Raw genomic sequence first — 15275 nt, 5'->3', positions numbered from 1 at the left:
AACGAGCCGACACTGTCCAGAGAAAACATCCTGCAGCTGATCTGCTGAGAACATGGACATCATTCCCCACAAACGCTGCAGCTGACTGCAGACGCCCGGTCAGTGAGTGACTGCACAGCGCGATGCTCGACAGTCCAAAACTCAACCAGACCCACATGATTCTGAGACTCATAATTATTCAATTGTGAAACATTTTGATGGATGTGTGTGTCTATAATCAGCAGCAGTACAGATGTTACCTGTCCTCAGCTCTACCTGCCCACAGCACCTGTCCTCTGGCTCACATGTAATCAATCAGCAGAATAACACTTTTACCGGTTGTGTCTGCAGGAATGTCGCGTTTTTGTGTCCCAACAAAACGGGTACAGACATGACGTCACCCGATACCCACCCCGACTGGCACGCGCACGCACACCGAGGCCCACGAGAGGCAGACGGTGCGTAGGAGCGCGAGCGCGCTGCGTCTGTCGGGATGATGTTATTTTCATTAGTTCACATGAATCACAGCAGCTTTAAGCACCGGCCTCCATTTTCTCCTGAAAGTGATCAACACAGTGCAGAGCGTTGGTCTGTGTTGCGTCCATCGCTTCAGCAGCAACACAGACAGACGCCAGGTGACCGCGGGCAGCGGTGCCCGGATGTCACGATACCGTTAAAAAGGGCCCGAGCGGAAAACAAATACGGGTGTTGGCTGATAACGATCATTAGCTGGGTGCAGACAGCTGATCAACACGGAGTCAGGCGACTGCACCTGTTACAATACTGATAAAACAACACAGATGACGACACAGTGAGCGCGGTGGTGTGGATGTTGTGCGGCAGAGGAGGCCCGGTTCTCACCGTAGGCGGGTCCCAGCTCGATGATGTCCGCCATTTTGTGGTTTTGGGAGGATGCGGTCCTGACGGAGAAGACAGATGGAGACGACAGCGACTAACCCGCCTTCACTTCACATCCAGAGACACGCGCCGCGGAGAGAAATCACCGAAAACAAGCCGCTGCTGCGGGAGAAGAAGCTCATGTGTCCGCGGATGTGCGCTCGGTGCGGGTCTCTGCCGCGCTGCTCGGTGCGGGTCTCTGCCGCGCTGCTCGGTGCGGGTGATGCTCGCGCGGATGCAGGGAGGCTGCGCGGAGGAGCGCGAGGAGGCTGAGCGACGAGTCAGAGATCGTCTATGGTGATGACTCACTCCACGGGAAGAGGAAATCACGCCGAGGGGATGTTTCCTCACAGCTGAGAGTTCTTCAAGGACACTTGCATTGATCACTGCGGTGTCCTGTCCTCTTTAATGAATATATTCTCATACTGTTACATACATGACACCTCTGATGGTTCATCACAACACCGTGTGTTCTTTACAGGTCGGCTCGATATTTCACCAAAAGAGGTTCCCCTGTGATTAAAAGTCACAGCACCACTGTTGGTGCAGTAGCACCAGTGTTTTTAGGGTCCGAGTCAAAGTCCAATCATTCAGCTGTGAGTGTCAACAAAGTTCCATGTATGAAGTTATGTTGAATATTACGTCTCAATGTTGCTTCTCTGTACTGCCACGGAGAGTTTACTGAAGCTCTTAAATTTTAATTCATTCATTAATTTGTTTATTACCTAAATTAAATCATTTTTCAGATGATCAGATATGTGTAAACCCACGCTGACGTGGTAGCTACTTATGCAAATGTTACAGAGTCGATGTAAGTTATCATATACGATCATTTGTGCACAAAAATCAATCTTTTTTGACTCATTAACTAACTGTGTGTCCTCCACAGAGGTTCAGGACTGCAGGAAGACACATCAGCTTGTTCACTCTGCCAGATTCTCATTCACAGTATTATATTTTACTGAGCTGCCGCCGAGCTGATCTTGTTCCAAGAAATATGAGCAGAGTGAGACATCACCGCATCATCCTCCTCACTGGAGTGGTCCTCGCGGGAGTGGAGACCCCGCCCCCTGTGCTGCGTCACCACAGTGTTAGATAATAAACAGGCTCATCATCATCATCAGGCTCTTCTTCATCAGGCTCTTCTTCATCAGGCTCTTCATCATCATCAGGCTCTTCATCATCAGGCTCTTCTTCATCAGGCTCTTCATCATCAGGCTCTTCATCATCAGGCTCTTCTTCATCAGGCTCTTCTTCATCAGGCTCTTCTTCATCAGGCTCTTCATCATCATCAGGCTCTTCATCATCAGGCTCTTCTTCATCAGGCTCTTCATCATCATCAGGCTCTTCATCATCATCAGGCTCTTCTTCATCAGGCTCTTCTTCATCAGGCTCTTCATCATCATCAGGCTCTTCTTCATCAGGCTCTTCATCATCAGGCTCTTCTTCATCAGGCTCTTCATCATCATCAGGCTCTTCATCATCATCAGGCTCTTCATCATCAGGCTCTTCTTCATCAGGCTCTTCTTCATCAGGCTCTTCTTCATCAGGCTCTTCTTCATCAGGCTCATCATCAGGCTCTTCACCATCAGGCTCTTCATCATCAGGCTCTTCATCAGGCTCATCATCATCAGGCTCTTCTTCATCAGGCTCTTCATCATCAGGCTCTTCATCATCATCAGGCTCTTCTTCATCAGGCTCTTCATCATCAGGCTCTTCTTCATCATCAGGCTCTTCTTCATCAGGCTCTTCTTCATCAGGCTCTTCATCATCAGGCTCTTCATCATCATCAGGCTCTTCTTCATCAGGCTCTTCATCATCAGGCTCTTCATCATCATCAGGCTCTTCATCATCATCAGGCTCTTCATCATCATCAGGCTCTTCTTCATCAGGCTCTTCATCATCATCAGGCTCTTCATCATCATCAGGCTCTTCTTCATCAGGCTCTTCTTCATCAGGCTCTTCATCATCAGGCTCTTCATCATCAGGCTCTTCTTCATCAGGCTCTTCATCATCAGGCTCATCATCATCAGGCTCTTCTTCATCAGGCTCTTCATCATCAGGCTCTTCATCATCATCAGGCTCTTCTTCATCAGGCTCATCATCATCAGGCTCTTCTTCATCAGGCTCTTCATCATCAGGCTCTTCTTCATCAGGCTCTTCTTCATCAGGCTCTTCACCATCAGGCTCTTCTTCATCAGGCTCTTCTTCATCAGGCTCTTCTTCATCAGGCTCATCATCAGGCTCTTCTTCATCAGGCTCATCATCAGGCTCTTCTTCATCAGGCTCATCATCAGGCTCTTCTTCATCAGGCTCATCATCAGGCTCTTCTTCATCAGGCTCATCATCAGGCTCTTCTTCATCAGGCTCATCATCAGGCTCTTCTTCATCAGGCTCTTCTTCATCAGGCTCTTCATCATCATCAGGCTCTTCTTCATCAGGCTCTTCATCATCAGGCTCTTCTTCATCAGGCTCTTCTTCATCAGGCTCTTCACCATCAGGCTCTTCTTCATCAGGCTCTTCTTCATCAGGCTCTTCTTCATCAGGCTCATCATCAGGCTCTTCTTCATCAGGCTCATCATCAGGCTCTTCTTCATCAGGCTCATCATCAGGCTCTTCTTCATCAGGCTCATCATCAGGCTCTTCTTCATCAGGCTCATCATCAGGCTCTTCTTCATCAGGCTCATCATCAGGCTCTTCTTCATCAGGCTCTTCTTCATCAGGCTCTTCACTCGGTGTTGATCTTCGTCCTTTAAGTGCTGCTCTGTTAATAATGTCCCTTTGTTGCTCCATAATCACATCATTTTTGCTTCATAACTGCTGACAAGTGATATAAGTATATAAATAAAGTTTATAACATAATAAATGTTATTATTATTGCTATTATTGCAACAAGGAATAAACCAATGGCTGTTGAATAATAATTTCTCTTTGCTTTGCCCATGAAAGACTCACCTGTCAGCGTCACATGTGAACACACCTTCTCTTGTTTTGTGTCATCAAAAGAATGAACATAAGATGAAAATGACTTGACAAAACCACAACCAGAGACACAAAACAACCAGAGAGACAAACAACCAGAGAGACACTCCTGGGGGACTGTCGGAGGTGTACCAGGCTGATGGACAGTTCACCCTCAGTACTTGTTTGGGTTTACCAGGTGTGTCCATCTGATCCAGCTCAACTCCAGCTGGTGATCAGCTGACAGCTCTGCTCCTCTCTTCACCCGAGTGTCCAGGACACACAGCCGCAGATCTGATGATACGACAAAGTCCATTATTGACTGTAGCCGGGTGGAACTGACGCATTATTTTCTTTGACTCACAGTGTTTAAATGCTGCTAACTTTTCATGCGGGTATGTTGTTCACACACACTCACATGTACACACTGTAGCCGGGTGGAACTGACGCAGGTGTGTGATCTAGTCGGACCTGTAAATCCATACGGATGGGTTGATTATGAGATAAAAGGCACCTGTTGGCGACCGTGCGGGCATTTCTCGGCCGTGTCTTTTCGGCGGAGGGCTGGCACGCTGCCTGCTGTGTGCGCCGTGGGGGAAGGAAGTGGCTGACTGGGACGGTGGTGAGTCTCGCTTTGAAGGCCCAGTGTCGTCTTGCCTTTGTGCGACAGACCGTCTGCTTGGGAATCTGCTGTATCGTTGTTAGTCACTGCCTCGGTGGTATTACTTTTGTTTGCTGTTTTGATTTAAGTATTATTAATTTTTTTGTATCAGTCCCACTTGTACTGGGTGAAAGAAAATGGGAACTGACCTGTCTCCTTTAGCTTTGAGCCGCCTTTTCTGAATAAAAGAGTTACATTTGCAATCCTGCGCTGCTGTTTGTCTGTATCTGCCTTAAAGGGCGCTGGAACTTGTGGTGTAGTACTCTTATGAACCATCTTATGCTCAAACATGATGCCGTTATGGCCAATCCATGACTAGCACAGTCCAACAACAGCCCGCTGCACACGAGCCCGGTGCCTGTCCCTGCAGATGGTGAACCCACAGGGTGAGCCCGGTTTGAAACAGTAAAATATGAAACAGGAAGACTTCTGGAAAGTGAACCTGGTTCTTCTTCCTCTTCTGTTGATGGTTTCAGGTATGTTTGATGTGGTGATCCTCGTCGGTGTTCTGAATGCCGGTTATGCACCCGTCAGTGTTGTCAGGGAGCTCTGCCACGCCACCAAACCAGGTAACCAGCTATCACCTGTTAGCATGAGACTGCACAGCTTATGCGTCTTCACATTCAGCCGGTACTGTAACTCTGACTGTCTTTTGTATCTCTATTGTTGTTGTGTGTCTCTTTGTAGTTTTTTGTGTCTCTGTAGTTGTCTTTTTTCTCTTTGCAATTGTTTTGTATCTCTATGGTTGTTTTGTGTCTCTTTTTGGTTGCTTTGTTTCTTTTTGTAGTAGTCTTGTGTCTCTTTGTATTTGTTTTGTAGTTCTTTGTGGTTTATCTGCATCTCATTTTGTATCTTGTAGTTGTTGTGTATCTCTATGGTTGTTTTGTGTCTAATTTTGTGTCTCCTGTATTTGTTTTATGTCTTGTTGTAGTTGCTTTACGTGTCATTTTGTATATTGCTTTGTGTCTCTGTAGATTTGTTCTTTTTGCATTTTTTTGTTGCTTTGTGTTTGTTTGTAGTTGTTTTACGTGTCATTTTGTATCTTGTCTTGTGTCTCTGTAGTATTCTTCTGTTTGTGTTTTTTCTGATGTTTTGTATCAGTTTGTAGTAGTCTTGTGTCTCTTTGTATTTGTTTTGTAGTTCTTTGTGGTTTATTTGCATCTCGTTTTGTATCTTGTAGTTGTTGTGTTTCTTTGTAGTTGTTTTGTGTCAGTACAGCTGAATATTTTGTGTTGTTGCAGGAGGTTTCATCTGTATAGCAAAAGGTCTATACCCAGGAGCAAGAGAAGAAAGATACCAGAAGGATCTGGACAGAGAGCTGCAGCTGATGGAGGACGAGGGACTGTGGAGCCTGGTGGGAAACAACCCGACGGACAGATACATGGAAAACTCATATCTGACCACTGAGGCAGACAGGAAGGACGAGCAGGAGGAGAGATACATCAGCGGGAATGTTTACCTGTACAAGAAATCCATCGATTTAAATCAATGATTAATCATACAGTACAGAAGAGATGGCAACGCTCAACAGAAAATAAAATCAATTCAAAATATTCAGTTACAACAAATATGATTCATACATACTGTATCACAGTCCAATGTAACGTGTCAGAATCAAACATTTCTCAATAAATGTAAAAAATATTAGCATCCTTTCCCATTGTTGTTGTTGTTGTTAACCTTAAAGATATATTCTGTAAGAATTATTTCTTTAAATGTCAAAAACCACTGGACCTTTGTTCCACATGTTGTTGAGTTGTGTTCTCACATCATCACAAATGTTTCTAACAAAGATCAAACCAGAGAAATCCTCCAGTGTCCTCGAGGTGACGGTGAGTTTCATCTGGTCGTCTGTTGCTGTAACTTCAGGAGAGAGTCAGAGAGAGAGGAAGTCTGAGAACGAGACCAAACACAACGAGAGGAAAACTTTAACACATTAGAGAGTTGAGGTGAAGCTCTGAGTGAAGTCAGCACTCAGCAGAGACTCTGGTTCTGGTTCTGGTTCTCTGTCTCCTCTCTGTAACGTTACGTTCATGAAGTAAAGTCCATTTCCCCTCCAGCTCCAGTCAGCAGTCGACATTACAGAACAGAAACACCCGACAATGGAGGTCACCTCCGGATCACTGCTGCAGTCAGGCTGATAAACAGGAGTGAAGATAAATCCACTTTTTAATTCCAGAAGATACAAACTAATCTCTGAGCTCTCCTCCTGTCGGTAAATGTCTCTGGATCAGAACAGAATCTGATGAGACTCCAGGTGTTTATTCCTCCAGGAGGTCTGGATCTGCACCGACTCTCCTCCAGAACTGGAGGCTGTGAGCAGCTGAGCAGTCACTTATTGTTTCATTTAAAGCTGTGTTATCTGATCTTTGTCCTATTATTAGCAACACAGTCTGCAAACACATCCGACATGTTGGTACGTGTGTTGTATGAGGACGTGTATGAGGACGTGTGTGAGGACGTGTGTTAGGAGGTGTGAGGAGGTGTGAGGACGTGTGAGGACGTGTGAGGACATGTGAGGACATGTGTTAGGAGGTGTGAGGACATGTGTTAGGACATGTGTGTTAGGAGGTGTGTTAGGAGGTGTGAGGACATGTGGTTCTGGACTGAACTGGGGTTATTGGGGAAGTTGCAGTAAATGAGGGCTGATGAGATAAACTGTGAGTTCTCTTTAAAAAAGACAAAATAAGGAAGTCAAGATGTTTCCTGCCTGTTTCACAATGTGTCAGTCGGTCAGTTTGATCTCAGACGTCCAAACTCAGAGACGCTTCAGAAAACTAAGGATGGCAGTTTGCGACAGAAAGATGTGGAGCTTCATGTTCCTGCTGACAGGTGAGAGACATTAATCTGTGACGTCCGTCTGTCACTGGTTCATCACTTAGAGAAAGTAACTGAGTACTTTTACTCCACTACTGTTTTAACTGTCTTTGGATCAGCTGTGTGTGGACATCAGTTTAGTTGAGTAAATAAAATACAACATTAACTTTAAATTAAAGGCTGATTTCAGTAATAATACTATATGTGTGATGTTTAAAGGACGTTCTTGTATAAAAGCTATTTTTCTGTTTACAGTAAATATAATCATGTAGCCTATGAACTATTGATGAACTATTGATGAACTATTGACCTTTGATCAGGGAAGCATGATACAGAGATATGATAACTGATAATCATCCTCCTCTTCTGTTTATATTTTGTGTTGTGTAGTTTATGTTCAGCTGAGAGTAAAACGTCACTGTCACTCACAAACACAAAGTTCTGACTCTTTAAATGTTCATTTATTATAAAACACACTGAGAAACATCAAACATACTTTGGCGTGTATTTGTATTTAAAATGACGTATGAGACCCGTCACTTGAATTAAATATAAACGGTGACTTGCTGGAAATGTTCCATTAAAAACCTGCGAGAAGAAACTGAACTGACTGAAGAACAAGCAGCTGCCAGACGGAGCTCATGTCTTCATTTAACAGGAGAAACTGTTGAAGTGAAGTGAAGCCCTCCCCAGCTCCTCCCCAGCTCCTCCTGAGCTCCTCCTGAGCTCCTCCAGAGCTCCTCCCCAGCTCCTCCTGAGCTCCTCCAGAGCTCCTCCCCAGCTCCTCCTGAGCTCCTCCCGAGTCCCTCCCGAGTCCCTCCTGAGCTCCTCCCCAGCTCCTCCTGAGTCCCTCCCGAGTCCCTCCTGAGCTCCTCCCGAGCTCCTCCCGAGCTCCTCCTGAGTCCCTCCCCAGCTCCTCCCGAGCTCCTCCCGAGTCCCTCCCGAGCTCCTCCCGAGTCCCTCCTGAGCTCCTCCCGAGCTCCTCCCGAGCTCCTCCCGAGTCCCTCCCGAGTCCCTCCCGAGTCCCTCCTGAGCTCCTCCCCAGCTCCTCCTGAGCTCCTCCCGAGTCCCTCCTGAGCTCCTCCCGAGTCCCTCCTGAGCTCCTCCCCAGCTCCTCCTGAGTCCCTCCCGAGTCCCTCCTGAGCTCCTCCCAAGCTCCTCCCGAGCTCCTCCCGAGTCCCTCCTGAGTCCCTCCCGAGTCCCTCCTGAGCTCCTCCCGAGTCCCTCCCGAGTCCCTCCCGAGCTCCTCCTGAGCTCCTCCCGAGTCCCTCCCGAGTCCCTCCTGAGCTCCTCCCCAGCTCCTCCTGAGTCCCTCCCGAGTCCCTCCTGAGCTCCTCCCGAGCTCCTCCCGAGCTCCTCCCGAGTCCCTCCTGAGCTCCTCCCCAGCTCCTCCTGAGCTCCTCCCGAGTCCCTCCTGAGCTCCTCCCAAGCTCCTCCCGAGCTCCTCCCGAGTCCCTCCTGAGTCCCTCCCGAGTCCCTCCTGAGCTCCTCCCGAGTCCCTCCCGAGCTCCTCCTGAGCTCCTCCTGAGCTCCTCCTGTGCTCCTCCTGTGCTCCTCCTGTGCTCCTCCTGAGTCCCTCCCGAGCTGCATTAATATCATCGTTGTATCACGAGACATCTGTGTTCTTATCAGTTACTGATCTTTATATTCTAACTTCCACACAGTCAGCCTCCATCAGCAATGAATGTGTCTCTTCTCGCTCTGAAATGAAAGATGAGTCGGGTCGTGTCAGGCAGGCTGGGACTGTGGATCAGAAACAGGTTGTGGTCTTTGGATGTGTCTCGACTTTACTGTGGAGCCGTTTTTAATGTTTTTTCTTTTCTTTTTTGTTCTTTAGCTTCAGTAAGTTATATTTGGAGAGTGTTTTTAAAATCTGTCCACTGTGACTGCATGTTTACAGACATGTTGGTCTGTCACTGAGTCTACATTTAGTTTTACATGTAGCGTGGTGGACGACACAAATGTCTTCAACCTCTTTATTCTGAACAAGAACATTTGTTGCATGTTGATGAAGGTTCATCCCGGTCCTGGTACCTCTAAGTTCTGTATCGTAGGCAACTGGATGTGAAGACATTTCATCTCTCATCCAAGAGGCTTCTTCAGGCTTTAAACTCTGTGTGGGAGTGTCCTTACAGAGTGTGAGAGTGTCCTCACAGAGTGTGGGAGTGTCCTTACACAGTGTGGGAGTGTCCTTACAGAATGTGGTAGTGTCCTTATAGAATGCGGGAGTGTCCTTACAGAATGTGGTAGTGTCCTTACAGAGTGTGGGAGTGTCCTTACAGAATGTGGTAGTGTCCTTACAGAGTGTGGGAGTGTCCTTACAGTGTGGGAGTGTCCTTACATAGTGTGGGAGTGTCCTTGCAGAATGTGGTAGTGTCCTTACAGAGTGTGGGAGTGTCCTTACAGAGTGTGGGAGTGTCCTTGCAGAGTGTGGGAGTGTCCTTACAGTGTGGGAGTGTCCTTACATGGTGTGGGAGTGTCCTTACAGAATGTGGGAGTGTCCTTACAGTGTGGGAGTGTCCTTACAGAGTTGTTAGGGCCACTTGTGGGTCGTTGGTCAAACCGGCCTTCATGTGGGTTTCTAAGGCTACACAACAGCTCAGTGCTACATTCAGAGGTCAGCATCTGCAGCAGATCGTCCACAGCTACAGTCTGTCCTCTGTAACATGAAGCCAGCAGGTGTTCCCCCGTCGAGATCGTGGTTGTCATGTATGGGGGATGCTGTCACTTTTTCCAATTCATTTCAATTCAAATAAGCTTTATTGGCACTGAAATAATAAGAACAATAAGAACAGTTCTGCCAAACGTATAAAAGTGGAATTTGTCCAAATCTTGTGACAGGACAGTCGCAGCAACATGAACATGAAAAACATCCTGATGAATTAATGTGACTCGTTGTTTGTTTGTCTCTTTTATTACTTCCTGTTTTATCTCTAAACTTCTGTTTGTTGGTTGTAACAGTAAACTTAATTACCTGCAGCATTTATACCTGAAAACCAGATCAGATAACAGGTCTGTACGTCTCGTTCAACAATCAGCTTCAGTTTACAGAGAATCAGAAACACTGAGTTCTGTTTTAATGTCAGTCTGATATTATTTTCCTTCTTCATCGTTGTGTCCAGGTGCTGTGGGTCCAGGTGCTGTGGGTCCAGGTGCTGTGGGTCAAAGAGTGAACTATCCACATCCTGTTTGTGCTGTTAAAGGATCGACTGTCACTCTCCCCTGCACCTTCACACCAGTCGAGTCTGTCGATGATGGTGGAACAAAGGTTTGGATAGAGATCGTCAGAGTCCGCTGGTGTCAGAAGCATCTGGTTTGTCAGGGCATCACCCCGTCTGTGTACGACAGTAATTCAACAGCCAACGACCCTCGTTTCAAATATCTGGGAGACAAGAAGGGAAACTGCACTTTACAGATCACAGATATACAGAAGGGTGATGATGAAACTTATCGCTTCAGGATGGAAGCTAATGACGGAAGAGGACATTGGACCGAACAATCAGGAGTGAGCGTCTCGGTCATTGGTAAGATCATCTTATCATAAATAACATTTATATGAATATTACTGAGCATCAATGTTTGTCAACACAATCACCAGAATAAATGTTGGCAATGCTCGTTTCTGCAAACCACAGACAAGCTGAAACTTAAGTTTCTAAATGTTCAGGTTTATGTTGTCACAACGCCGTCCGTACGTTCTGGTGAGGTTCTTGGTTCGGGTTAAACTTCACGTGTCTTAAAACACCTGGTTCTGTCTGCACAAACACAGCTAAAAACCTCCACCTGTAAGTGCACCACCATCACCTTGACCTCCCGACATGAACGTCAGGTCATAAACATGTGAGCGTGATATGACGTATTGTAGAAATGTAGGCGTGACACATACGACACGTCTGAGGTGAACACAAACAGGAAGTGTCAACACTGGATTCTGGTGCCTGAAGCCCGGAGGTGTGCAGCAGGTTTTCTGTCTGGATCATGGACCATCAGGACGCCACTCTCATCATGTCCAGAATCACAGAATAATGATTTTAAGATGTAAGTTAAAGAAAACTAAGATTTAAAATGTATTTTATTTTAGACGGCGTTCGAATGAAGATAAGCAGCTCCAGTGGTGACGGACAGGTGAGGACAGGTGAACGCGTCACTCTGTTCTGCACTGCACTCTGCACCATCCACCAACTGAAGGTCACCTGGTTCAGAGACGACCACGCCCTCTCAGAGTCTGGCCCCGCCCTCCAGCTCAGCTCTCTGACTGCAAAGGATTCTGGGAACTACACCTGTGGTTTAAAGAGCCGCACTGGGACACGCTCCCTGCCGTACAGCCTGCATGTGGAGGCTGGAGAGGAAGGTTTGATCAGTCTTCATCTGAAACTTTTCACTGTGGTTGAAGAATGACTTCCTGTCTGAAAAGCATCAGTGATGGATCAGTTTGAACGAGCAGAACCAGAACAGTCTGCAGACATCTCACAGACACTGTACCAGCTCTTCTGGACTGTGATGAACCAGCCGTCTGACTGTAGTAGATTTATTAATGCTTCATAATATCTCAACAGTTTATATTAATATGTTTCACAGGAGGCGATGATGGTGACCTGCCTCTGATAGTTGGTGTTGGTGCTGGTGCTGGTATCCTGCTGGTTCTGATCGCTCTCATTACAGTCGTCTGCTTCATCAAAAGGTACTTTAATAAAGCTGTTCCTGAACACTGCACAGAGTTTATGGGTCAGTGAACAACCTGCAGAGACACGGTTCTGCTTCACACTGCAGAGTTACTGACATTTATCAGAACTGTCTCACTTCTTCTTGTCACACACGTTTGACTCTGCACCTCCTGCTGCTGCCGTGTGTCTGTTGTTGGTTCTGATGGTTTGTCTGAACCGGGTCCTGTGTTGTTTGCAGGAGGCGCTCAGCAGCAGCAGGTGACGATCGGAGAGCTGAGGGAGGAGAAGAGGATCAGGAGGTGAGTCAGTGGAGGACATTTTGATTTATCCACCAAACAACTGGAATTAATGTCAAAGTGTCTGAATGACTTTATTCATCACTGTGAGACAAACTGCACAACCTGTTCACCATACTAACACCTGTCTGTGTGTGTCTGTGTGTGTCTGTGTGTGTGTCTGTGTGTGTGTGTGTGTGTGTCTGTGTGTGTGTGTGTGTGTGTGTGTGTGTGTCTGTGTGTGTGTCTGTGTGTGTCTGTGTGTGTGTGTGTGTGTGTGTGTGTGTGTGTGTGTCTGTGTGTGTGTGTGTGTCTGTGTGTGTCTGTGTGTGTCTGTGTGTGTGTGTGTGTGTGTGTGTGTGTGTGTGTGTCTGTGTGTGTCTGTGTGTGTCTGTGTGTGTGTCTGTGTGTGTCTGTGTGTGTGTGTGTGTCTGTGTGTGTCTGTGTGTGTCTGTGTGTGTGTGTGTGTGTGTGTGTGTGTGTGTCTGTGTGTGTCTGTGTGTGTCTGTGTGTGTGTCTGTGTGTGTCTGTGTGTGTGTGTGTGTGTGTGTGTGTGTCTGTGTGTGTGTGTGTGTGTCAGTATGTGTACAGCAGCGTCCTGCAGGCTGATGTGGAGGGAGGAGGTCGGCGACAGGAGAGCAGCCGAGCTGTGGAGGAGGTCAGCTACGCCTCGGTCCAGTTCAAACACAAGAACCAGAACCAGGCCAGGTACTGTCGGCTCAGGCTTCATGACAAAGTGTCTGTGAGGGCGATGGAGACGATGTCAGCGTGTCTGTCTGTGAGTGGACCACACGCTCGTCTCTGGAGCCTCTGCTCATCACGTGAGGAGGGTGAACTAATCTGGGTATTTCTGCTTCCTCTGTGATGAGTCAGGACTCTTTACACCATCAGTGATGGTTCAAACAACCGCAGGACAGCAGTTCCACTTTCTGACCCACTTCAACAAACAGACATTAGGGTTTTATTAATACTGAGTTCTGTTTGTTCTCTGCATCACCTGCAGCTGGCAGCACTCGTGTCTGAAGCAGGTCTGATGGTAACTGTTCAGACTGTTTCCTGCACTGACATGTTGACAGCTGAGGTTTTTATAAAGTGTTATCGGGCTGCTGAGTTCTGAGGACAGCAGTGTTCTGAGGACAGCAGTGTTCTGAGGACAGCAGTGTTCTGAGGACAGCAGTCTGACCCGGCCGTTCATCGAGCTCTGTCCAAATCTAATCTGTGTGGAGTGGACGCGTCTCAGCACAGTCTGTTAAAACGATGGACTGTGAAAACACAGATTTCTCTCTTCCTCTGCCTGACGGCACAACACTGACCCTGTGTTCTTGTCTTCAGGGCAGCGCAGGAGGCCGAGGACGCCACCATCTACAGCTCCGTCGCCAGCAGAGGCTGAAGGCACGGCTCGTCCCATTAAAGGAACAGTTCACCCAAAACTGTAAGTTCAGTCACGATCCCCTTCCATGCTGATGAAAGTCAGGTGAAGTCCACAAAAGATGTTATTTACATCCTGTGTCAAACTGAAATCAGATCAGGTTGATCTCTGAGATCACAGCAGACGAGCTGATGGAGACATCTGATGTTTAAATCATCTCCAGCTGCTTCAGCTGTTCAGCAGAACGCTGCAACTCTGTTTTACTGTGAAGCTCCAGAAATGTTCTGTGGACGACGAGACTTCACCTGACTTTATATCATCAGGAGGAGATGATGGCTGAGCCTGACTTTATATCATCAGGAGGAGATGATGACTGAGCCTGACTTTATATCATCAGGAGGAGATGATGGCTGAGCCTGACTTTATATCATCAGGAGGAGATGATGGCTGAGCCTGACTTTATATCATCAGGAGGAGATGATGGCTGAGCCTGACTTTATATCATCAGGAGGAGATGATGGCTGAGGTTAATGTGAACTGCTCCTGAGGAACCAAACATGTCCACTTTCTCCAGAAAAATTTACCCATGAGCCTCAGTGGTCGTTGCTATGGAGACAACAGCACACTCTGCTCCTCAGTTGCCGTGGACACTGATTTTGTCTCACTGTTCGGACTGTTTGTACATTTATTGGCTCGATTCAGATTTTTTGTATTATTCTGTTTGTTTTTCTTCATTTCTGTATTTGATTGTATTTTATGAAATGCTTCATCTTGTAGTTTTGTTAGAAAGATGCCATAAAGACAAAAAGATGGATTTGATTGAATGTAAAATAAATTATTTGAGTTTTTCCCTTTCTTGTATTTCAAAGACAACAACAGAAAAGAGGAACCTCTGCCCCAACGGATACCAGTTATAAGAAAAGAAAATGGTCTTCAGAGGACTTCTGTTTTTTACTTCTGTTCTCAGATTTTAAATGACTTCATCAGTAAAGTGGTTGGTTCATTGTGTTTTGAAAGACGACAGGACGGCAGAAATAACTGGAAACCAGCAGCAAGACAGTTCACAATTTCACACTTGTGACACAAAAAACAGGGAAGTGAGTTTCTGCCAACACATTCAGCCTGAAACAGAAGAGACTTTACTGAGACCGCAAAACGACACTGACATGTTTTGATTTTGTTTTTGACGAGATTTCATAAAACGTTCTTGTTTTGAGACAAATATTAAAACAGCTGCCTGTCAGAAACACAAACACAACGTCATTAATGGAGATCAAACATTAATGAAGAGCTAAATCAACAAATAAAATATGATTTCTTTAAATACAGAGAAAAGTGAATTTGGTTGGTGGCCTGAGACGATGTTCAGATTGTGTCACACCAGATCGGATGTGGAGGAGTTTGTGCCAATACTGAGCTCACTGATGAAGACCGACCACACGCTCCTGACGGTGTTTCCAGTCATCTGACTCATACATGACGGTGTGTGTAGCTCTATAATGAGGATCAGAGGGTGAAAGTATCATGTTCAGTATTTTTATGTGAAGCTTCTTTCTACTTTCACTTCACTACAATCATGTAACAGCTGGAGTTAATCCTCAAATCAGGATTTTGCACACAAACGTTTAGACGTGATGGTCACCTGTCACTCA

At 46.5% G+C, this 15275-nt stretch overlaps 3 protein-coding genes across 3 annotated transcripts in view; 2 read left to right on the top strand and 1 right to left on the bottom strand.

Annotated features, from left to right (window-relative positions):
* syt11b (synaptotagmin XIb) overlaps nt 1-1094 on the bottom strand; it is a 12039-nt gene extending 10945 nt beyond the window's left edge. The window contains exon 1 of the mRNA XM_073485675.1: nt 841-1094. Coding sequence (XP_073341776.1) covers nt 841-874 — 34 coding nt within the window. The 5' untranslated portion in view covers nt 875-1094. The remainder of the gene's footprint in view (nt 1-840) is intronic.
* A 3648-nt stretch (nt 1095-4742) lies between these two features.
* On the top strand, nt 4743-6021 carry LOC141011455 (methyltransferase-like protein 27). The gene is made up of 3 exons (XM_073484616.1): nt 4743-4884; nt 4975-5067; nt 5740-6021. Exons 1-3 carry the CDS (start codon nt 4869-4871, stop codon nt 5988-5990), a joined length of 360 nt encoding a protein of 119 aa, XP_073340717.1. The 5' UTR covers nt 4743-4868; the 3' UTR covers nt 5991-6021.
* Nucleotides 6022-7303: 1282 nt separating this feature from the next.
* LOC141012330 (uncharacterized) lies at nt 7304-14471 on the top strand. The gene is made up of 7 exons (XM_073485780.1): nt 7304-7330; nt 10438-10839; nt 11397-11666; nt 11894-11996; nt 12218-12278; nt 12835-12962; nt 13587-14471. Exons 1-7 carry the CDS (start codon nt 7315-7317, stop codon nt 13642-13644), a joined length of 1038 nt encoding a protein of 345 aa, XP_073341881.1. The 5' UTR covers nt 7304-7314; the 3' UTR covers nt 13645-14471.
* The last annotated feature ends 804 nt before the right edge of the window (nt 14472-15275 follow it).

Source organism: Pagrus major, chromosome 17, assembly GCF_040436345.1.
Source record: "Pagrus major chromosome 17, Pma_NU_1.0".
In the NCBI taxonomy this organism is placed as follows: Eukaryota; Metazoa; Chordata; class Actinopteri; order Spariformes; family Sparidae; genus Pagrus; species Pagrus major.
The sequence above is the reverse complement of the archived record's forward strand: the minus strand, read 5'-3'. Positions and strand labels throughout refer to the sequence as shown.